The following is a 21,086-nucleotide window of genomic DNA, read 5'->3' on the forward strand; positions in this document are numbered from 1 at the left end:
CGCTTCGATGGCCTATATTGATGAAATTGTCCGGACGACAGCGAAATTGCGCCTTCTCACTCCCATTTCTTCTCCAGCTGAGAGAAGCCACCGCTGCCGCCGAGCTGCAGAGGTCTTATACCGGTGGACCATAGAGTTACGCTCGAGAGGCAATATCGACACCAGCACTGGCACCTGAACCTCCACGATGACTGTTACGGCAACGCTGATTCAGGTCAAGAAGGCATCCAGGCCGTGTCTCACCGGCGAAGCTCTCAGCAATACTCAATCAGTCTCACGTCCCTTGAGGACAAGTGACTCTTTGATGATTGCCATTTTCCTGCTGGGAAGTCTTCCGATACTTCTGACAAAGCGTAGAGAGGCACTAGGAGACGGACAACAGATACTCGGTCAAATCGATATTGGCCTAGGCATTAGAGCAGGGGCGATTGGCGTCAGTCGAACAAGACATCCTGGGAGACAATAAAGTTGTGAGCTGTACGGAGTACGCAAGGTCCGATAAAACCAATGCAAACTGCGTAAGCACATAATCAACGCACCATTCATTATAGTACTGGGTAGCCTTCGATTCCCATGCCGTTCCCTTCCGATGTGACCGGCGCATGCCCCTTTCGCGTAATACTAATTAGCACTTCCATTTGCCTGCCATTCTCCTATGGTTTGACCACACATGCAATCGTATTCCACCTTGCTCGTAAATCATCGCACATCCACCCACTCATCCATGTCCGATAAATATTCCCTAAATCAACGACGAGTCCACCTTTACCTCATACCAAGTTCCACCGTTATCCCATTCCACTTCCACGCACTCCGTGCACCAAGGTCATAAGCCATTAACACCAGTCAGAGCCGTTGAGCGTCGCATTATCGTTTCATTGAAACTTCAACGTCCGCTGGAGTCTCATCCCCGGACCCCAAGAGGAGCAAAGAGTGCACTCAATGTACTCAATGTACTCAATGTACTCCGTACTCGGCGCCTTACTGGACCGGCCCGGCCCATCACTGCAAAAAACCGTCGCTGGAAAGGAGCTCGTCGCGGAGTCGGAGACCTCGGCCCCAGCAGCTGAGATCCCAGATCTGTATGCCCCTGTCGGTCATGACGACGAGCTCGTTCTCGGCGCTCCTGTAACGTGGCTTGCGTTCGCGTTCGCGTTCGCGCATGCGGCGTCGCTGCGTTGGTGACGTTGAGTCTACTGGGGATCCCGCGCCGACAGGCAGGCATGGAATTGTCACGACGGTGGACTCCTCTTGCGCGGCTCCGTCTTTTGGAGTGGCTTGCCGTTCCGAGTCTTGGTCCGTGTCTTGATTCGTGTTCAAGGTGGAGTCGGTCAAAATCGGCCTGTCAGGGTCAGTATCATGTTCTGACGGACGGTTGATGTGCTGGATCTGTCCATCGGGCTTCATGTCTGAGAACGGAGCCGACACGGCTTGTTCGGCAGCACTGTGTGGTATCTGGTCGTTGGGATCCGCGTAGTGCTCATTTGAGGACCCGTTAATTGGTAGGTTGGGCGTCGAGGGCGAAGATACTCGAGGCTGGTCTTGTGGATGGCCCGTCTCTAGGTCTGTACTAGCTGGGCCGCCCTCACCGTCCGCTCTTGGTGAAGCTGGCGGATGCGAACTTTCGTTACTCGTATTCTGCAACCCACCTGCCTGTCTGTCCTTGTCCTTCGCGTGCCCCGTTACTTCGTCTGTCGGATGACCCCCATACTCCCCTGGCCCAGGCTCCTCGACTTCATTTTCCTCATCATTACTATCGCCCTGGTCCTCGGCAATATGCCTCCAGCGTCCCGTTCCCCAGCACATCTTACGCACAACAGCTCCGGTGTCCATTTTCAGCACTACAGGCCGAAGAAGGGCGATTGAGCCGCCGAGGTTCTCGTCCTGTACGTGAGGATAATAGTGCCCCGAATTTCTCGATGAAGTAGATTTGTTGGAAATGACGGAGGCCGGTGCTGGTAAGGATGAAGAGTTTGCCGAAAGCAATGAGAAAGGCACGTCAGCAGACTGGGCAAGCAAGATTGGATCGGCGGGAATTTCACTCGCATTACCCAGATCTTCATCACCATCGACGCCGAGTCCTTCATCCGCATAGACACTCTCAGATATGTTGGCCACACTGTCCTCGTCATCCTCGATAACGTCATTGTCGTGACTAGGGTCGTTGTGGCTGCTTGAATGGCTTCTGTTGTCACTGTCGATATCCTCGCCGCCATTTCCGTCATCCCAGACTTTCTCGCAAAGCGCTTCAGGGTTTAATGCATAAATGAGCACCTTGTCCCATTGAGCAATTGCAATTCTTTCGCCCATAGGCGACACTTTGACTGTCTCTGATCCCGTCAGAGACGTGGCTTGCGCATTCCATCCCCACAGACGCGCCACAACGCGGACGTCTGTGCCGTCCGCAGCACCGTGGTCCAGATTAAGGTCAGAGTCGGAATGGACTTCCTCTTGTTCCGAATGTTCAACAACCTCATTCCCGCCTGCTCCATCATCTGCCGTGAGATCAGTCGCTGAGACGACACTAATGTCCAGTTCTTGTGCAGGATTTGGTTCGGTGGCATTTCTGCGGCTTCGTGGCTCCCTGGGTGGACGCGGCAAGCCTACAGGTAAATTGTCTCTATAATCAATGTGTGAACAGTCGTTGACATGCTTGCGAAGACGAATTTGTACTATGGTGAGCACTTCTGGACCAGAGCCAGTAAGACTTCCCTGTGCGGCGGGGATATTAGAAGAAGGGATCCGTGCACTGCCCAAGCAAAGCATGTTTGTAACACATTCGGATCCAATGCTGAGATTGAATTCATCCAGGTCGGGCAATCTGGGACCGGATCGGACACCTTGATCGTGTTTACTAAAGAATGCTGTAGATAGTGTGAAATGATGTCCATGTATCCATGCATAATTCATCTTGCTCACCCGGCGACAAATGGTCCGAGGCCACTGTGTGCCCCCTGTACTGTGGCCCCAAGGCGATACATGAGAAAGGTAAAGGCGAGCCCGGATTGGATCGTTGGCCAGTAGTGTTGTGAATGGTATGGTTGATCCAGGCGCGTAGAGCGACAAGAGGCGACCATCCTTGAAGAATGAGATCGAGCGTGGTTTCAAGGGGTGGTGCAAGAAGCGCAGGTCCACGTCGTTGTCATGGGTACGACCACCATCATTGGTTGGTTGATGATTCTGGGTGTAAGTGTATAGGTTTCTGTCCCTGCTGTCCTGCGCACCATCCTCGGAGTCTGAATCGTCCCGGGTGATTTCCCTGTCGCCAACTTTTATCCCCGGACGATGGTTTGGAGCAGGGTGATCGAAAGGATAGATGACCCACACATTGTAGTTGCCAGGTTCATTGAGGGGAAGGTGCTCTCCCCTGTAGAGACACACCGTAGCATTACTTGTTGGGCGAATCGTATCAGGCAGGTCCCACAGAATTGCACATTGTACACGATTGTGGACTGCAAGGTGAACAGGCACGAGATGAAGGCCGCTCAATGACTTGTGGGTCGGAATGTGAAAGAAGAGTGGCTTGTCACTTCGGTACAGGTCGTAATGAAGGAGATGGTAGCGGACCCGGGGAGCTGGCAGGGCAGGAGTCTTGGGGGTGGCACGCGTGGCTCTATACCGGAGGCCGTCCCGATGATCGTATGCTCCTCTGTGCCAGTCGACGTATTGCTTGCTTGGGATGTCTGGCGCAGGATGAGAGATGTCTTCGACCGGATCCTTCTCGGGCTGTTCCCAAGCATACAAGACTGAGACATGGTATGTTTTCTGCACGGCTTGGATGATCCTCGCGCGGCCGTCAGCGTAGGGGCCCTCGATGGTGGCCCCATAAAGGGGATTGCTATGCAAATTGAGTTTGATTCGTAGACTGTTTCTAAACACCACACAGCTATCACCGTCAGATGTGAGGCATGAAGCTCGTGGGTCGAAGATGACCTGACTCCTGAGTGAGGGTTCCAGATTCCTGCAGTCGGCCGTGAAGTTGGCGCCATAGAGATTAGCAGCAGCCCGCTGACGAAAGATGAGAAAGAGGTCGCCGGTCGAGATCGACTGGCTGTCTAACCCGACCTTCCTGCCTGGCACATGCCTCAGGTGGTGCAGGATGAGTTCTCTACTTTCAGATGCTACCCCGAAGAACTTGCGGTTGACTTGGATGAGTTGAAAGAACGTGGTGGGCGTCGTGAAGTAAAAAATCTGTTGAAGGACCTCTGACGGGAAGGAGCCGAGAGTAACAGGTTCTGTAGAGGGTGAGGCTGGCGGATTGTCCATCACTGTTCATGCCGTGGTGGATGGACCTCAACAGCATCGAGAGTACACCGATTCCCAATCGTAGCTCGCAAGTCTTATCTGCAATGCGACTTCAGGTGTGCATGGTGTGGCAGAAAGAGACCTTCATTGTTCAGCCTGCTGAAGGTGAAATTGGATCATGAGAAACGAGGCCGCAGTTGCCTGCCGGAGCATTTGCTGCCTCCTGCTGGCACGATCAAGCACCAAGTCTCCAGATCCTGCCGACTGCCGTGCGGCGACGTTTCGCACTCGTCGCCGCAGCAGGTACCATAGCAGCAGACCAGAGAGATGAGCTGATGGTCTGAGCGGTTCGACATATGCAGTGCCATGTGGCAGGTTCATTCGCAGGTCACAGTGGGTATGTTCTCTGGTCACGTGGACCAACAACGGTCACGTGATTGGCCTAAGCCCTTTGCGGTGTACAGCTGCAGGCACTCCCTCTCTTACAGCTCAGCGCAAAGCAGAGTCAAGGGCTTGTGTACGAAGTACTGACTGAACCGTTCCCACAACACTGAACCATCTAAAGAAACCATCGCCCGACCATGAGCTTCTCAAGATAGGCACAACCCAGACAGGAGTCCTCTATCCGTCGTTCGATCTAGAACACCCTCAGAAGAAAGTGTCCATGGTTGAACCTGAATATCGCGAGACTAATCAATTCTTCCTCGGATTGATTTTTACAACGTGGATGATGACCGACGACCACTGGCCTAATGTCCCGGAGAGACATCTTAGTCAAACACCTCGAGATCCAGCCCCTCTTCCGCGACTTCTCTTCCGACTTCCCTGATTGTTCTGTGGTCGTTCCCTGCCAATTTTTGAAACGAGAACGAAAGCCTCTTGAGGGGCGTTCGGGGTCTCTGTGGTTGATTGCGAGCGGGTATATTCGCCGTAGACACCAGCGTTGCGGAAGACGACCTTGACTGAACGCGGCGATGTCCGGGGTTCGTACTGCCGGGGTGCACCTCATCTCGCTCCCCAAGGGTGGTGACATCTACCGCCTGGTCAAGGTCCGCCCAGCTTTCTCGATGCTTGTGTCTCGGCGCGCTCCGTTCCCTGCTCCTCCTCTGCGCTCTCCACTACCATACCCTCGTCATCAGCCTCACGCCATGCCTGATCCGAGCAAAAGGGCAGCTCGTAAGTCATGATAGTAGGGCTCATGGTCAGTTTCTCGGCCCTTGGAATGCGAAGGAGACGATCGCCAGACATGCCTGTCACAGATTTGGCCTAACAGCACTCCGTCAAGAGAGTCGAGTCACATTGAGGAAGCCCCATTGCAAGACACAGTCGCGACCGGGATAATCAAGGCTGGCGACAATGAGTCGGACCAACACAAGCCGACCCCAGTCCGAGCCAGACTGTTGGCACACTTTCAGTTTCTGACCATATGAATGGAGCACAAGGCCGCGATAGAGCGCAAGACGTGCCCAGAAAACGGGAGACAGGATGAGGAAATGCGAAGTTAAGAATAAGTGTCGCCTCCATTGCACTCTCTATTGGACTAGGTCAGCAACCTCGTTCACAGCCGAAGATTTGGTGCTTCGAACTCCCAGCAACTCCTCGCTAGAAATGCAGCGTAACGTAACTCATATTCAATCTCGGTCTCCGCCAGTCGCCGAGCCCAGCGCTCGTCGACGTCGCAGTCTGTCGACATTGACTCCACCCTTGCACGATGCCCGAAAGCGACCCCTTCAAGTGTTCCGGAAAGGTCTTCCTTAGCGGAGGAATAGCAACTGCTCAGGCGAAACATTCCTCGTATTTCTTGCTGTGTTTGTTGGATGCGTGGTCTTCAAGACCCTTCCGTGCCGAGGTGCTCTGGAAGGTGGCGAAGCAAACCTTGCACTTGATACTTTGTGCCTTGGCATTCTGGGGGAAAGAGACAAGCGTCAGTGATTGATTTGATTGAGAAGCAACACGGGACTGGTCTTGCGTAGGACGAAAGAACAGAAAACGAGATTGTATGGAAGCCCATAAACCTGCAGCCCAAAGCCACCACACTCCCTCTAGGGACAAGACATAGCAACAAAAGGACGAAAGCAACCGTGCCCATTTTCCCGGTTTGTGTGAGATATGAATGAACCACGACTCGTCGCCCCTGACTCAGCAAGACAAGCGGAAGTCAAGCGCCATTAAAGAGTCCACCAGCAGCGCCAATAAGAATAAAAACACAAAGCCGGCAGCCGGGATAGGATTCAAAGACTCAAACGTGGAGAAAGACAAGTGAATACGTACCGATTTCAATTGACTTTGGGGATCCTTCTTCGCATCCTTCGCGGCGCGCTCCCGTTTCTGCGCAGCTTTGGCTCCGTTGCCGCCACCCATTTTTTTACCGGTGAATATTCGAGCGGGATTTGGAAGAAAAGGGACAGAAAGGTGAGCAGCAGAAGTTTCTGGCCTGACGGATGATGACACAGGTGCTGGGAGCCTCTGAAATCGGATCGGGCGCGCGTGTGAAAGGAGTGAGTGGGAGAGAATTTTAAAAGGAAGACAAGATGAGGCTGGAATGAAAGGAACTGTGAGTGGCAAGGAGATGGGCGGTCAGAAGATAAATTTGGCAGGCAGCGTGAGAAAACTACAGGTCGAGACCGCGTCGGCTGCGGCGGATCCGGAGACGGAAGAACATTATCGCGAGCCTGGTCACAGAATCACGTGACCAAACCGTGACACACTTTGCTGGTCAGACCAAGCTGACGACTAGATCTACTTCTCTGACTTCTATGCCAATTTTCAACCATTCTGACTGAGACGATGCCATATGGTCTTGGGAGACTCGAGTAGCGAATAAGGCATCGAACAGCCGCGTATAGATTTGATTGCTTGCTCGCACTAAAAACTTTGAGGTATAGTGAAGAGCAACACAGACCTTCACTTGTCATTAGTTAGGTGTGCCACTTTTTTGGCGTCCTGCTTCGGTACCTAGGTACCTAAGTACTTCAGACTCCGTCTGAGGTCCCTGGGTAAGATTGGAATACGAGGAATGGTGGTCTTCAAAATCATTCATCCCCAAACTCAGTTGTCTAGATAGCCTCTAGGGTGGAAACCTCCATAAACCAAGAGACATCAAATGTGCATATTACTCCAGTCTTTTCGAACCCAACATTGTCAATCATCCAAGTTTGCACACAAACGTGCTCATGTCGAGATACGATTGAACTGCAACCCGGTGCTAATGTCTCCAAACTTTGCATGCCAGATATCCTTCAGGTAAGTGCTTCGCGGCACCCATGGGCCTCGATCACCACCCTTTGGTAGCGTGTTGGCCTCCTCAGCAGCCTTGATGTAAGAGCTCTTCAAATTCAACAGCGGCGCCTCCATTACACCATCATTCTCATTCAGACGTGGGACCATGCTGCTCATACCCTTGGCTTTCATCTGTTTGAGCAGGCGCACCCACAATTGCGCGGTGGCGTCGGCGCCAAGTGTCCAGCTGGCATTGGTATATCCAAAGATAAATGTAAAGTTGGGAAGGTCCTGGAGTAATGCGCCCCGCCAGATGTACTTTTGGTTCATATGGTAGGGTTCGCCGTCGACCGAGACGCTCGCATTACCGCCAAATTGGATCTTGAGACCGGTGGCTGTGATGATGATGTCTGCGTCGAGAGTTTTGCCTGAGGAGAGTATGATTTCGGTGCCGGCGACGTCTTGGATCGTGTCCGTCACGACGTCGGAGTTGCCTTTGCGCAGAGCGGCGAAGAAGTCTCCTCCTGCAGGAGCACAGTCAGCCGAAGTTTGCCAGGCGGCTCATGTCATCAAGCTTACCAGGAGTAATGCACATTCTCTGTTCCCACGGGTTATATTTGGGGACAAAATGCGGTTCGAACGGGATATGCTTGGGCAACTGCTTCTCAGTTTCCTTGCGGAGGACCGAGATACCCTTCTTCGGGAACAGACGACAGAATTGGAAAAATAAAAAGCCCATAAGCAGGAATCGGAGCCGGATAAGCTGATACGCCAATTTCTCGGGAAAGATCCGCTTGATGAAGCCGTTGATGGGTTCCGTTAGGGGGACGGGCAGGAAGTAGCTGGGTGACCGTTGCAGCATGGTGATATGTTTGACCTTATCGGCCATGGCAGGGAGGAGAGTCACAGCGGTGGCGCCACTGCCAATGATGACGACCTTTTTGTCCGTATAGTCGAGTTCTTCTGGCCAGAACTGAGGGTGCACAACGGTTCCCTTGAACTTCTCGATGCCGGGGATTTGCGTGTTCAGGCCGCGTGTATAGTCATAGTAGCCGGTACCGAGCAGAATAAAGCGCGAGTAGAATTTCCTCTTCTCATTGCCATTCACCGTGACATCGATTTCCCAATGTTGATTCTCGGTTGACCAATTCATGCTTTCGACCTTGTGGTGGTATTTGACGTGGCTGTCGATGCCATGTTTGGCGGCAGTGCCCTGCACATAGCGCAGAATTGACGCGGCGTCGGCGATGGCACGATCTTCCTTCCACGGATCCCAGGGGAAGCCGAACGTGTGAAGATCTGAGTCCGATCTGATACCTGGATATTTGAACAGACTCCAGGTGCCACCAATTTCCCCTCGTCCTTCGAGGATGGCGTATGAGTAGTCAGGTATGCCTTCCTGGAGGCGATAGGCCGCGTTGATGCCTGAAATCCCAGCGCCGATAATGATAACGTCAAAGCTGTTGTTGGCGGCAATCATCTTGATCAGTATATGTGGTTGTTAGCTGGACGTCAAATGGAGCAGCACGGGCGCTGATGTCGAGGATGGAGGGAGACGGTGAAGAAAAAGTCGTCGAGAACGAATATGGATATAACCTTTCACGCGCCGAGATAACCAGGGCAACTCAAGAGTTCGCCTCCGAGTAGAGTTAAGCAGCAATAGCCGATCTGGGCGATCCTTCACGGCTCCACCAGACCGCGACCTTTCGTCGACTCGTACTTTATGAATCGTCCAGATACGGGGCCAGGGCCCCGCAACCAGTCGGCCTGAGACCTGTACGAGGAAAGGCAGAGGATTCCTCCGTACCTCGGCTGGGAAGCAGACAGAGTCTCTGGACAACTCGGGCTCCGAAGGTGGGCCTGGAACTCCCTGCGAAGTCACCACAAAATCATACCTAGGTACCACAATTCTTCTGTCCATAAAGTGAGCCTTTCACATGTGCCGGAATCTCGCTGTGATCTACCCCGTACTCCGTAACTTGTACGGAGTACACGCACTTGGTAGGGGTTACGTCCCCCTGTTACGGGCAGATACCTAGGTGCTTTGTATACCCTGTTTGTGGGGAACGACTGTCAACACCGACTTGAGTTGCCCTTCCAACCACGGCCCCGCAAATGGACGACAGGAACACCGGTTATGCAAGTCGTAGCTGCACCCTGGGAGAGCCCGGTTTGCTTTCGTGGCGATCGTAGAGACCACTGACAGCGTGCATCTCGGAGCCAGGGACGAAAGGGGCCTCGGGCGCGCCATCATACGTATCAGTATACGAGATACGGGCACAGTGAAAATTACTATGCAACGAGATTCTGCATAAGCAGGGTGGGAATATCCCCCGGATATCACTCCCGCACAGCATTTCCGCTCTCATCAACCAAGTGATGCTCCACTTTCTCTGGCCCTCCTCCCACAGCGGTACAAATCACACGACTCACGCCCGACTTTAACGTCATAAGTGTCTTCTGCTCGAGACCCCCAAACTCGTTCGGACGAATTGTTTCGCCGAACTCCCCTTCCCAGCCTGACACCCTCGGTAGGATGTTCTTGAAGACCCCTGCGACTTGATGAGCGTGTTCGTCCAGGTAATAGATGACTGCATTTGGCCCTGCGTCGAACGTGTAAGCTGCAATCAATTTGCCGGCTTTGCGGTTGGCCGTCTCGACTGCGTTCATGGCTGCACGGGAGACGTCGTTTAGGTAGTGGATGGGTGGCCACGAGTCAAGGCAGATGGCATGGAAGGAATTCGAGTCCTGCATCGTGATGCGGGCGAAAGTTTCAAAGTCGCGCTCATGAATGGCCTTTTCAATCTCTTGCATCCTCTTCGGGACGATGTCTCTGAATCGGGCGGGCGCGAGCGTAGAGGTCTCGACCGTGGTTTGCATGCCCGCCGTCGAAGGCACGCCTTTCTTTTCGGCGCTGACGACCAGGATCAAAGCCCTCATCTCTGGCCAGTGCGAGACGGGGGCGACCTCTTGGGCCACGCTGTCACTGCCATCCTCTTTCGTGCCGGCACGCCAAGCGACGTATCCTCCCATCAGACTCCTGCACGCCGAACCAGAGCCTTGCCTTGCAATCAGGGACAGGTCCTGGGGTGACTGCGGTAACTCATAGAGATCGGCAATAGATCTGACAAGTGCAGCAAAACCAGCAGCTGACGAAGCCAGGCCCGCGGCTGTAGGGAAGTTGTTCGCCGAGACCAGCCGCAGGGTCATCTTCGACAGCTTTGGTAGAGACGCATCGCTGGATTCCAGTTGCTCACGGAGCGAACGGAGGTGTTTCAGGCATGCTTGCGTTCTCTTGGAGGACTGAATATCTTCCTTTTCTCCATTGAGGATAAGCGAGTCGGGACCGGAGTAGGTCTCAGAGCATGAAGCGGTCGTGAGAGTCCGTAGCGACTTCTGAGACAGTGTCACCGAGAGCGATGAGTTCGTAGGGAGGTTTAGCGCTGTGTCGCGTTTACCCCAGTACCTGGACTGCTCGTTAGCCTGTGCCCGCAAAGTGTGGAGCAGACAGTGGCGTACCTACTTGATGACAGCGATGTTGACAGGAGCGGTTGTGCTGGCCCGATACACGGGCGAGGAACCGGACATTGTTGGCTCTGGCTCTGCTACTCGGACGGAGCAAGATTTTGTTTACTTCACCGCAACCGAAAACACAAAATGTTGGAGGTTTGATGTGGATCCCTCGCGGTACAAGCGCCGCGGGGGAGAGACAGCGCACACAGGACTTCAGGCGGGTTCAACTCAATCAGAATCTATCCAGCGACCTTCCTGGCCAAATCATAGAGGGTTTTGCGATGGTGATGGACGACTCAAATGGAGCGCAATGGCATATACCTTTGAATAGTCCCTTGCAAAATGTTGTGACTTGCAACAGCAAGCCGTTACCCCGGCTTCCCACAACCTCGTGCCGCACTCATACCCTGCTTGAATGCTCCTCGTCGTGGAACGTACGACTTCGGTCCTCAAGCTGAATGCTGGGCATCTGCGCCATTCCTTGGAATTATTCGACAAGGGTTCTCAACACGGCGCAGAGTCTGCTTGGAAGAAAGCCTAAAGAGGTATTGGAGCCCACAGTTATCCTATGCGCTTTGAATTATGCCAGCATAAGAGGCTGCGGAACGTGCAATACCAATGCGTTACGTGGTTAGAGACTCGAATGTGTATGATGAAATCGCCAGCTCCTATACCACCGAACGGGTTCAGAAGATCCAACACAGGTGAACATATTCAGCCTCACATCAGAATTCGGAGCTTCCAGCGGCTGTTCCAATGCAGGTATCTTGCATTTTCGTAGCATGGACGCCCGACCACCGAACTGTTCGCCGCCAACTTGATGCAACCAGCCGATTAAATCCATACAGATCAACGGAGTACAGGACGTCAATCGCTGGTACTTCCGTGGCTGACACCCACAGATGAGGCTCAATAGGTGAGGTGACGGAGGCACCAGAAGGAGCTTAGGCGGACAACCGGCCTGGACCTTGTGCTGGTGTCCCCGCATTTGTCCTGGCCGTCTTCCTTGCTGCGTCTCCAAAATAATTGTGGCGCCGACGACGTTTCTCTCCCTCGAGATATTTCATAAACCCAACACGGCTACAGCATACAACATGGGCTGGTGGAAAGCAGACCCTATCCCGGCACCTCCTCAAGTTCCGCAATTACAGCAACCCGCCGCTCCTGTCCCGCCGCATCCCATCCCAGCGCAACCCAGCACAAGCACAGGTATAGACTCAGCCTCAGACTCAGCTTCCGCCTGCCCAATCGACCCTCAAACGCGAGCAATATGGCTCCAGCAAGCCCAGCAAGCCCAGCAAGTGCAACAGGCAAACAAATCGCCCTCGCAAGGACAAATACAAAGCCACCCTGACCTCCCAGCCCGAACCGCATCACACCCATCATCATCATCAGCAGCAGCAGCACCGTCACCCTCCCTCCGCGATATAACCACCACCACTACCACCACCCCAAGCGGATCCACATACGCACCCGCACCCGCACCTACCTCAGTCGAATGCTCCTCCGACCGAATCGACCAATCCCCCTCCCCACCCACGGCCGCCTCCCAATCAGCATATAGCCCGTCGCGCCCGCTCTCGCACGACCGCGTCGTCTCCTCCATCCCACGAGCCACCGGCGGCGGCGCCGGCAGCAGCAGCAGCGCCGCCCCCTCGACGCCCGCCAACTCGGAATCCGAGACGGGCGCCCACCCGTCCGGCAACTGGATCTACCCGTCCGAGTCGCAGTTCTTCCACGCCGTGATGCGCAAGCAGACGCTGTCGGCCTCTACCCCAGAAACCCTGGCCTCGTCGATCAGCAGCATCATCCCCATCCACAACGCGGTCAACGAGCGCGCGTGGGCGCTGATCAAGGAGTGGGAATCGCCCGCCACGCAGGCCACGAGGACCCCATCGTGCGCGGGGCCCAAACTGCTCAAGTTCCAAGGGTTGGGCGCCGGGGCGCAGAGTCCCAAGGCCAGGATCCTGGGTCTGTGCGGGTATACCGCGCCGTTTGACCGGCATGATTGGACCGTGGAGCGGTGTGACGGGCGCACGGTCGAGTATGTGATTGATTTTTATCAGGGGAGGCCGGCGACCCGGGCGCAGCAGCCAGCCGAGGGGATGAATAATTTGAATTTCTACCTCGATGTGAGGCCCAAGTTGAATACTTTGGAGGGCTGGAGGATGAGGGCCGAGAAGATTGTGGGATGGCGGTGACGGGGGGGAGAGATGCGTGGAGACGAATCTGTATATATATACTCCCTGCTGTGTGAAAGATGAGAGAGAGATTGGCGAGTCATGCTTGGTACCGCTTTCCAGGTCGCCGGAGGTAGACAAGCCTCTTTCATTGAAGAATACCCATATCATCACGACTCACTGTTCAGAAGCTAAGCACCGGTAATGAGATATATTCTATGTATATGACTCTCGAGAGACAATCACTCAAGTCTCGTCACTAGGTACACTATCTGCGGTGCGCTACCGTCCGCAGACAGGGATCAATGTTGGACACGCCGCCTCCCATCCAGTGCCCCTCCCTACCCATGTGGTATTAGAGTAAGAACAGGTAGGAATCACCATTGAGACCCGACCGAAGAGTAAAGTTGATGACAGAGCCTGGGTGATTGAAGCCGTCCTTGCCCACACAGCCAAGGTAGACCTAAATCCCTTCAGAGCCGGCGCAGGGGAAGTCCACTTCTGTTCTTCACCAGAGCCAGCCGTACCAAGGTGCCCCTGGCAATGCCACCCAGGTCGACCATGGATGCACTCTCTCGACTAAACCCATCAACGCGCCCGTCCAGACAAAGGAAACAATACGGTAATGCAATCGAAGTATGTGTTGGTCGTCTCAAGTCGTTAGTCCCAGGTGTATGCTCCCCTCCTGCCGGTCGGCCCGTTACAAAAGAAATTCGTTCATGGCGTGACATGCTCAGATGTCGTTGAAGCAAAGGCAAATGCAAGCAGACATGTATCCTGTCTGTGCCGGTCTGATCTGCCGTGGCATGGTACTTGGTCTCATGGCCCGCTCACCAATTTCCGGTGCGCATGGCAGGCTGTTCCATGCCGTATGTGTTTGAAAACAGTTGCTGTCGAATACTCTGCTGTTGTGAAGGCTGATTACTGTGCCGCAGCCAGCCTAGAGCCTGCATCAACTCATCATAGGCCTCTCTTAGCCGGTCACCGCTTTTCTCGTTGTGGGACCGCAGTTTCTCTTCCCATCCGTTAAACTGTAATTGATAGCCCCCGCCCCGTTTACCAGCTTCCTTGACGACGCTAGCCCATGCCTTGGAGATTTCCTCGTACGCATTCTGCTTCGCAATATTATGCTGCGGGTTGTCCCACTCTGGTAGATCGTGTATGACTTGTGTGACTGCGTTCAAATACTCGAGCGACGTCGATGACTGTTGTTCATTGGGCGGCAGGAAATGAGGTGTAAAGTCGGTGAGAGCATCGAGCAGCTCGTTCCATTGCGGGCGCACACGATCATAGCAGTAATCGGAGCGGAGATTTCGCTCGAGGGGAAATGCATTCATCAATCGGGTATAATATTGCCGCAGGATCTGTATCGTGCTCTGAATGCTGGGTCGAGGACTGACTTGAGCAATCTCCTCTCTCAAGCTCGGGTGTCTCTCGCACAGAGTCTTCAATACCGATGTCATGGAGTCCTTGTCCAATGTCTCGAGTAGTCTTTCGACTGTCAATGGTCGGCCGACCACGAGATTGGGGCGGGCCCTCTTTCTTGACGTGGGAGTCAGAGCCGCAGGCAGCCGAGCGTTGGAGATGGAGGGAGACGTGGACATCTCATCGTCTCGATCAGGAGAGGGTGAGGCTTTCCGTTTTCTTGAAGGGCCAGAGGAAGCCACTGGTGTCAGGGTTAGCAGGCCGTCAGGAAGTCCATATTGCACCAATAACTCACTTGATCTGTTTGGAGAGAGGCGGGAGTGTTCATGGAAGTGAGGGGGGACGGGCGGCATAGCCAGGGAGTTCATCGTGGCTAGGGAGGCCCGATGATATCAGGCCGTGTTGTTGTTTGAAATCCGCTGATTGAGGGGCGACACTGCGTCGTTTGCTGGACTCTCCAAGATGCCCGCGGTTGAAGACAATGGAATTGTCGATGGCCAAAGGCGGCAGAAGTGTTGTGAGGTTGTCGAGCCGGCGGAGGAGCAGCGGTGAAAGGCAGCAGCTCGGGACGTGGGTGTGATGTGATAGAGTGAAGTGAAGTTATGAAGTGTGAGTGGAGGTTCGACTTTGGCATCTGGCCTTGTGCGGGTCAAGCGCAGTGCGTGCCAATGATAGAGGCTTAAGACTAGCTGCGCCTAGGGTCCAGCCTTAAGCACGCCTATTCGCTGGGGGCTCCCCCGAACCAAAGGGCTCAGGGCATCGGGAGCCACTGGCCACTGACTGCTGACTGCGCTTCAGTGCAAGGCGCAAATCGCTGCCCAATACTGCCACGTCTCTGCACGGCCGCCGTCGTGTCTGCTGCATGACCAGTTGAAGTCCTTGGATCGCCTGGCCCCGGATCCGTGCATCCAGGTTTCTTGCAACACCAGTTTGGCCAGACTGACCGCCAATGCAAACGAACAAAGACCAGCAGGCATTATTGGGGCGACGGCCCGGAGACAAAGATGGCGACCACCGCCAATCTGCACAGGATTCGGCGCAGTTTCATGTCCTGCAGCTTTCCGCGTTACCACACACAAACAAACTCACGGGGTTCAAAAAGCTGAGTCAACCTCTTGTGACTCTGCTGCATGCTTGGCATCAATGTCGGGAAGACTGTGCCAAAGTGGCCATAGTTGCGTGGGAAGACTGTCATGATATGTGGACGGTATGCAATACGGAGGAGTCAATCTTGATTCTTCTACTTTTCACCTATCCTCACGCACACCAGAAGCGGTATCTAAGTCGAGCGCTCTGAAGCTTCGACGATAAAAGTACTGACCGCATACTTCGTACTGATTCCAAGTATCTTAATACCGCTCCTATGAACCATTATAAAGGTCATTGCGGAAGCTCCTCGCCAACATGGCCAACCACCCATAAGTTAGTAGCACAGCGAGAGGACGACTCTTAGCAGAAGGCCAAGGCATGACTTTTACGATGAGCGAGACGGGTGGCATCACGTAAAGTTGCTGCAGGCGCTGGTGAGTGTCTGTTCAGCCATGGACTCATTTCCACCGAGTCTCTTCTGTCTACCAGGGATGGGAGGGGAGCTCCCGTGGGGGAGTTTGCTCTGAATTAAGCTCCAAGCTCTCACTGCAATTCCCAAGGCATGTCAATGGTGCGGGGAATTCAGATACAGTACGGAGTAACTTGGATGGTGTTCTTACTTGCCAGTCCCGTAGCCTGGCCATGGGCTGTACCGACTCGAACGCCGTTTGATGCGCAGTACCAATAAAAGAGCCATGTCAGTTGCTGAAGCGAAAATCGGGGACTTTTCAAAGAGTAAGGCCAGAAAGCAGATAGATGCGAATCTGGGGAGTGGGTGAGCGGAGACCAATCACTACGGTACGAGGTGCTGCGTTGGAGGTTTTGCAGGGACCCGTGACAGCCGGACAGTCCAGGCGCTGGAGAGTTCGAGGGGACCGCCCGGGTCCGTAATGGAGAGCTTGAACAGTAAAACCCGTCTGCAAAGACAAGAGTGGTACAGATCGAGAACGGTAAACAATCCTGTATCAGGACCAAGTCACCGAGATGATATCAGGCAGCTTTTCGCCGCTGCCAGGCACAAAGGCTAGAATTGGAGTCAACCAAGCTAAGTAGCACTGTTCCCGTCGCCATGAGTCAATGACGCACGATAATCATCATATTCGACATCGGGGTCAAACCTCTCTGCACAGTATGAACCTCAGGGCGGATGAGGGGCTTCCAGTAACATCATACTAATCCCGACATCATCACGCCCCACGGGTCTGTCCATGTCCAACCTCGAATAAAGTCATGGGTATCATGCAAGCTCTAGCCCTTTCCCATGGTACGCTGAACGATGAGAAGGAGTCGCCGTAGAGCCGCACTGCGAGTCAAGCCTAGAGATACAGTGACTGAGCTGCCACAATATCTCGTCTTACCTTGTTCAATGCCTCCTCGAATTTCTTCTCCAGTTCTTCGCTTCCCATCACTTTCGAAGCTTCGGCCATTTGACGGAGTGCTTCCTCAAGTCGACGGAATGTGCGAATCAAGCTTCCTTCGTAGACGTCGGTCATTTTGCTACTGCGGTGTCAGTACTTGTGGTGATCAATCCTGCCATGCACTCACCAGATATCCCCGAACGACTTTCCTGTCGCCCAAGCATAAATGACCGGCATGAGATGCCACTTGAATCCCTGCACATACTCTTCCTCGTTCATGGTCAACTTCGACTCAATCGAGACCTTGGCGATGTTTCTGGCTTGCTTCTGGATCTCACGCAGGCATCGCGCCATATCCTCAGGTAATACCGGGTTCTCGTTGACCTTCTCTTCAAACACAAAACAACTCATGACTGCAGCGGTTTGCTCGGGCGTGAGGTCATTGAAGAAGCGGTTGAACAAGAGCTCACTAAGCATCAGTTCATCGCCGGTGCTGATCTCACAAGCGACACGAGCCTTGAGCTGTACCACCTCGTCCTCATTGATGAACTGGAGCCGCCGAAGCACGCGCTTGCGGCACTTCAGCTCCTCCAATTGCGTGATTGCATGTGCATCCTGGATCTGCTTCTTGAGGTTACGGATCTTGGTCGTGAGAACCATCTTGTCGGCATATTGATTGTACAACCCCTCCAGGCGAGGCGAATGATGTAAAGGATTAGCAACCAGTCTGGACTCCATGATTTCGATCTTGCGAAGGAGTTCGCGGAACGAATTGTCTGTGATCTTCATATTCTCGATGGGATCCAGAACAGCCAAGCCATCGGGGAATCGTCTTGCAACTTCCTGCAATGCCTGCTGCACCTTCCTCTTCTCTTCAGACACTGTCATATCGGAAGGAGGATAGATGCGGACGTGGGAAATCTTGTGGACACATTTGAGCAGGACAGGTACAACTTCGACCTTGGACTTCTCGCCAGGCTGAGGAGGACGAATGCCCGGAGGAAGAGACTGATGGGTCTTCGTTGCTGGCGTGGGACCATCAGCCACTTCCAAGGCAACATCAAGCACCCATTCTTCCTGAGGTGCCAGTTTCTCCGTTGATCTTCCTTGGCTTCTCCTGCTGAAGTTGAGAACGGCGCCCCAGCCGAAGTCATGTCCACCGTCCTTGATCTCGACCAGACGACCCGGCTGCATGAAGGGTAGGCAATAGTTGGGATGGACGATGACCATTCGCATGTCTTCCGCGTAAACGTCGAGTTGCTTGCGGAGCTCGTAGTAGGCACGAATATTGCTCTCATCTGCAATGACCATCGCCGACTTCTCTGCTTCCAGCTGCTGCAACTCTTTTTCGAGGCCAGAAACGCTGGCAGTGTTCTGGAACTGATGGAAGCACCTCTCCAGCATGAATTCCGGAGAGATGCCTTCAACTCGAAGCAAATTCAAGATCATGTTGTAGCCAAGGTAGAAGGCAGAATCCAAGTTGTCTTGTTGGCCCCGCACAATGTCTTTGGCAATCTGAGGTTCCATCTGTTCATTGATCATCATGATGACAATTCCTCGCTCGTCCAGCCCGCGACGTCCGGCCCGGCCGGACATCTGAATGAACTCGCCTCCAGTGATCCATCTCTGAGAGATACCATCAAACTTGCGCACGCTGGTGAAGACGACAGTTTTGGCCGGCATGTTCAGCCCGATTGAGAACGTCTCGGTGGCGAACAAGACCTTGATCAAACCTTCTTGAAACAGGATTTCAATGGTCTCCTTCAGAATGGGCAACAATCCAGAATGGTGGATGCCAATACCCCGTCTCAATAGCGGTAACAGGTGTTGGATCTGGGGCAGATTCTTGTCTTCGGGTGAAAGCATCTCCAAAGCGCTGTCGAAGACTTTGGATACCATGGCCTTCTCCGAATCCTCGTTGAAGGACATACTGCTCATCTGAATGGCATATGCCTCGCAATCTCTCTTGCTAAAACTGAAGACAATGACTGGGTTGTAGTTTTTGGTCATAATCATGCGGACGATCTTGTAAATATCGGACGGACCCTTAGTGCCGCCTTTATTCATTCGCTTGTCCTTGCCCCTTCCCTTGCGACGGGCCATGGCATTAGCAGGGTCGTCGCCTTGTTTGTCGGCAATACTACTCATAGCTTTCTGAAAGTTCTCTTCGCGGAAGACCCCCTTCTCATCCACAACCAGATGAATGCCATCGGCTCCGGCAGGGAAGAAGTAGTGCTGCAGGGGAGTCGGTCTGAAGTCGGTATAGACCACGTGACAAGGTTGATTATGTGTCTTGGTGATCCACTCGGCAAACTGCATGGCGTTCGGGATAGTAGCCGACAGGAACACATAGCGCACTTTGTCGGGTAGCAGGATGATGGTTTCCTCCCACACAACACCTCGAACTTTGTCTCGCAGGTAGTGAATCTCGTCAAAGATGACCCAGCCCACTTCTCGCATAATCTCGGATCCACGGTAGAGCATTGATCGCAAGATCTCGGTGGTCATGACCAAACAGGTTGCTGTAGGATTGATAGTGACATCGCCAGTCATCAGACCAACATCGCCGAAATCAGCTTGAAACTCTCGGTATTTCTGGTTGCTCAACGCTTTGATGGGACTGGTGTAGATGACTCGCTGATTGTTTTTCAAGCATTGCGCAATCGCATATTCGGCCACCACCGTCTTTCCCGCGCTGGTATGGGCGGAGACCAAGACACTCTCATTTCGTTCAATCGAGGCGATGGAGACTTGCTGGAAGGGATCGAGTTCGAATTTCCAGGTTCGCGCCGGCTCTGCCGGAGGTTTGTGTTCGGAGATAGGAACGTAGTCGTAATCGGGAGGGAGTGCGACCTGGTGACGGACTTGATGTGACAAAATCACCTTCTCTTCCTCTTTGGCTCCGAGGAGACCGGCAGATGCAGCGACTTCCCTCGATTGTTCGGTCTCAAAAGTATCTGTGATCACGGGCTCTGGCTCCTCTTCTGTGCGAATCCGTTTCGCATCCGGCTCATGGCCATCTGTCATTTCTTGATCAACCTCTGCGGGGCTTGGAGAAGGCCCATCGGTGGAAGAAGCGTGTGCGTCTTCACCATTGGCGTCATCCTTGACCTCGCCGTTGGCTTGGCGCTTTAGTCGCTTTCTGTCGGTTCTGGTAGGTCTGTTAGCGGGCGGCGCCTGGCCATTGTCGTCAAAGACGTCAAACAGCTCGTCCATCTTGGGAGAAACAGCGTGTTTGTTTTGGCTGGTCGTGAAGATGTTGTCGCTGGTGTCGACAGGGAAAAAGACCAACTGCACCTTGTATCACGGAAGGTAAAGCGACACGCTAGCCGCTTTGGCGATAGTGCATACAATTGAGCTTCCGTCCGCATTGCAATCACCTGAGTACGGAGCTCTTCAACACCACGACCGTTGACCCGACACCGAGCGAGATATCAAGGTAAGATGGAGCTGTGTGTACGTGAACTACCCTAATACAGTCTGCAGATGAACGCTCAAGCCCTCCTCCGCGCCAGAATGGCAACCAGATTAGTCGCTCGCCGCGGCTTCACCTCCACAACACGCCGAATGGACGCTTTCAGCCCCTACCACTACCCTGAGGGTCCCTACACCAACTTGCCCTTCAATCCCAAGACAAGATTCTTCTGGCTGAGATACTGGCTCTTCATGGGTAGGGAGAAGTCTGCGAGATTAGGCTATGCGCAAGAACTAAAAGTTGGACAGGTACCGGATTCTTCATCCCGTTCGGCATCGCCAGTAAGAATACCTTACATCTCATCTACGTGACCGAAATGCTCACACGTCAACAGTCTGGCACACCTACAAGGCATAAATTCTTCGGGGGGGTCACTAGAGGAGGTGTAGGAGCGCATCGCGTCCGGTTGAGGAATGGCAATCCGGCAGCCGGAAATTGTACAGAGCCAACAAAAATGAGATTGATATCAAACAGACTTCCGGCGGTCTCTCTATCCTGATTACCTGCTCTTCCGGCACTCCTCTTCACTTGCTTCGTCGAGGCTTGCCAGATCGGATGCGTAGAAGGCTGTCCAATCAGAAT

The 21,086-nt window shown here is 53.6% G+C and overlaps 8 protein-coding genes across 8 annotated transcripts; 2 read left to right on the forward strand and 6 right to left on the reverse strand.

The window, feature by feature from the left end:
• Window positions 1–1,002: 1,002 nt before the first annotated feature.
• Window positions 1,003–4,266, reverse strand: G647_06389 (uncharacterized protein; the record flags this gene model as incomplete). The annotated part of the gene is made up of 1 exon (XM_008730710.1): window positions 1,003–4,266. One exon carries the CDS (start codon window positions 4,264–4,266, stop codon window positions 1,003–1,005), a length of 3,264 nt encoding a protein of 1,087 aa, XP_008728932.1.
• A 1,755-nt stretch (window positions 4,267–6,021) lies between these two features.
• G647_06390 (uncharacterized protein) lies at window positions 6,022–6,150 on the reverse strand (the record flags this gene model as incomplete). Its single annotated transcript, XM_008730711.1, has 1 exon — window positions 6,022–6,150. A coding segment is annotated over one exon (129 nt), but the record flags the coding sequence as incomplete, so codon positions are not given.
• Window positions 6,151–7,416: 1,266 nt separating this feature from the next.
• Window positions 7,417–8,944, reverse strand: G647_06391 (uncharacterized protein; the record flags this gene model as incomplete). The annotated part of the gene is made up of 2 exons (XM_008730712.1): window positions 7,417–7,988; window positions 8,044–8,944. 2 exons carry the CDS (start codon window positions 8,942–8,944, stop codon window positions 7,417–7,419), a joined length of 1,473 nt encoding a protein of 490 aa, XP_008728934.1.
• An 860-nt stretch (window positions 8,945–9,804) lies between these two features.
• Window positions 9,805–11,052, reverse strand: G647_06392 (diphosphomevalonate decarboxylase; the record flags this gene model as incomplete). Its single annotated transcript, XM_008730713.1, has 2 exons — window positions 9,805–10,930; window positions 10,988–11,052. The coding sequence occupies 2 exons, from the start codon at window positions 11,050–11,052 to the stop codon at window positions 9,805–9,807; spliced, it is 1,191 nt and encodes a 396-aa protein (XP_008728935.1).
• Window positions 11,053–12,071: 1,019 nt separating this feature from the next.
• G647_06393 (uncharacterized protein) lies at window positions 12,072–13,178 on the forward strand (the record flags this gene model as incomplete). Its single annotated transcript, XM_008730714.1, has 1 exon — window positions 12,072–13,178. The coding sequence occupies one exon, from the start codon at window positions 12,072–12,074 to the stop codon at window positions 13,176–13,178; it is 1,107 nt and encodes a 368-aa protein (XP_008728936.1).
• Window positions 13,179–13,987: 809 nt separating this feature from the next.
• On the reverse strand, window positions 13,988–14,950 carry G647_06394 (uncharacterized protein; the record flags this gene model as incomplete). The annotated part of the gene is made up of 2 exons (XM_008730715.1): window positions 13,988–14,823; window positions 14,878–14,950. The coding sequence occupies 2 exons, from the start codon at window positions 14,948–14,950 to the stop codon at window positions 13,988–13,990; spliced, it is 909 nt and encodes a 302-aa protein (XP_008728937.1).
• A 2,037-nt stretch (window positions 14,951–16,987) lies between these two features.
• Window positions 16,988–20,245, reverse strand: G647_06395 (uncharacterized protein; the record flags this gene model as incomplete). The annotated part of the gene is made up of 2 exons (XM_008730716.1): window positions 16,988–17,168; window positions 17,217–20,245. 2 exons carry the CDS (start codon window positions 20,243–20,245, stop codon window positions 16,988–16,990), a joined length of 3,210 nt encoding a protein of 1,069 aa, XP_008728938.1.
• A 285-nt stretch (window positions 20,246–20,530) lies between these two features.
• G647_06396 (uncharacterized protein) lies at window positions 20,531–20,698 on the forward strand (the record flags this gene model as incomplete). The annotated part of the gene is made up of 1 exon (XM_008730717.1): window positions 20,531–20,698. A coding segment is annotated over one exon (168 nt), but the record flags the coding sequence as incomplete, so codon positions are not given.
• Window positions 20,699–21,086: the final 388 nt, after the last annotated feature.

This window comes from Cladophialophora carrionii, assembly GCF_000365165.1.
Source record: "Cladophialophora carrionii CBS 160.54 unplaced genomic scaffold supercont1.5, whole genome shotgun sequence".
Classification (NCBI taxonomy): domain Eukaryota; kingdom Fungi; phylum Ascomycota; class Eurotiomycetes; order Chaetothyriales; family Herpotrichiellaceae; genus Cladophialophora; species Cladophialophora carrionii.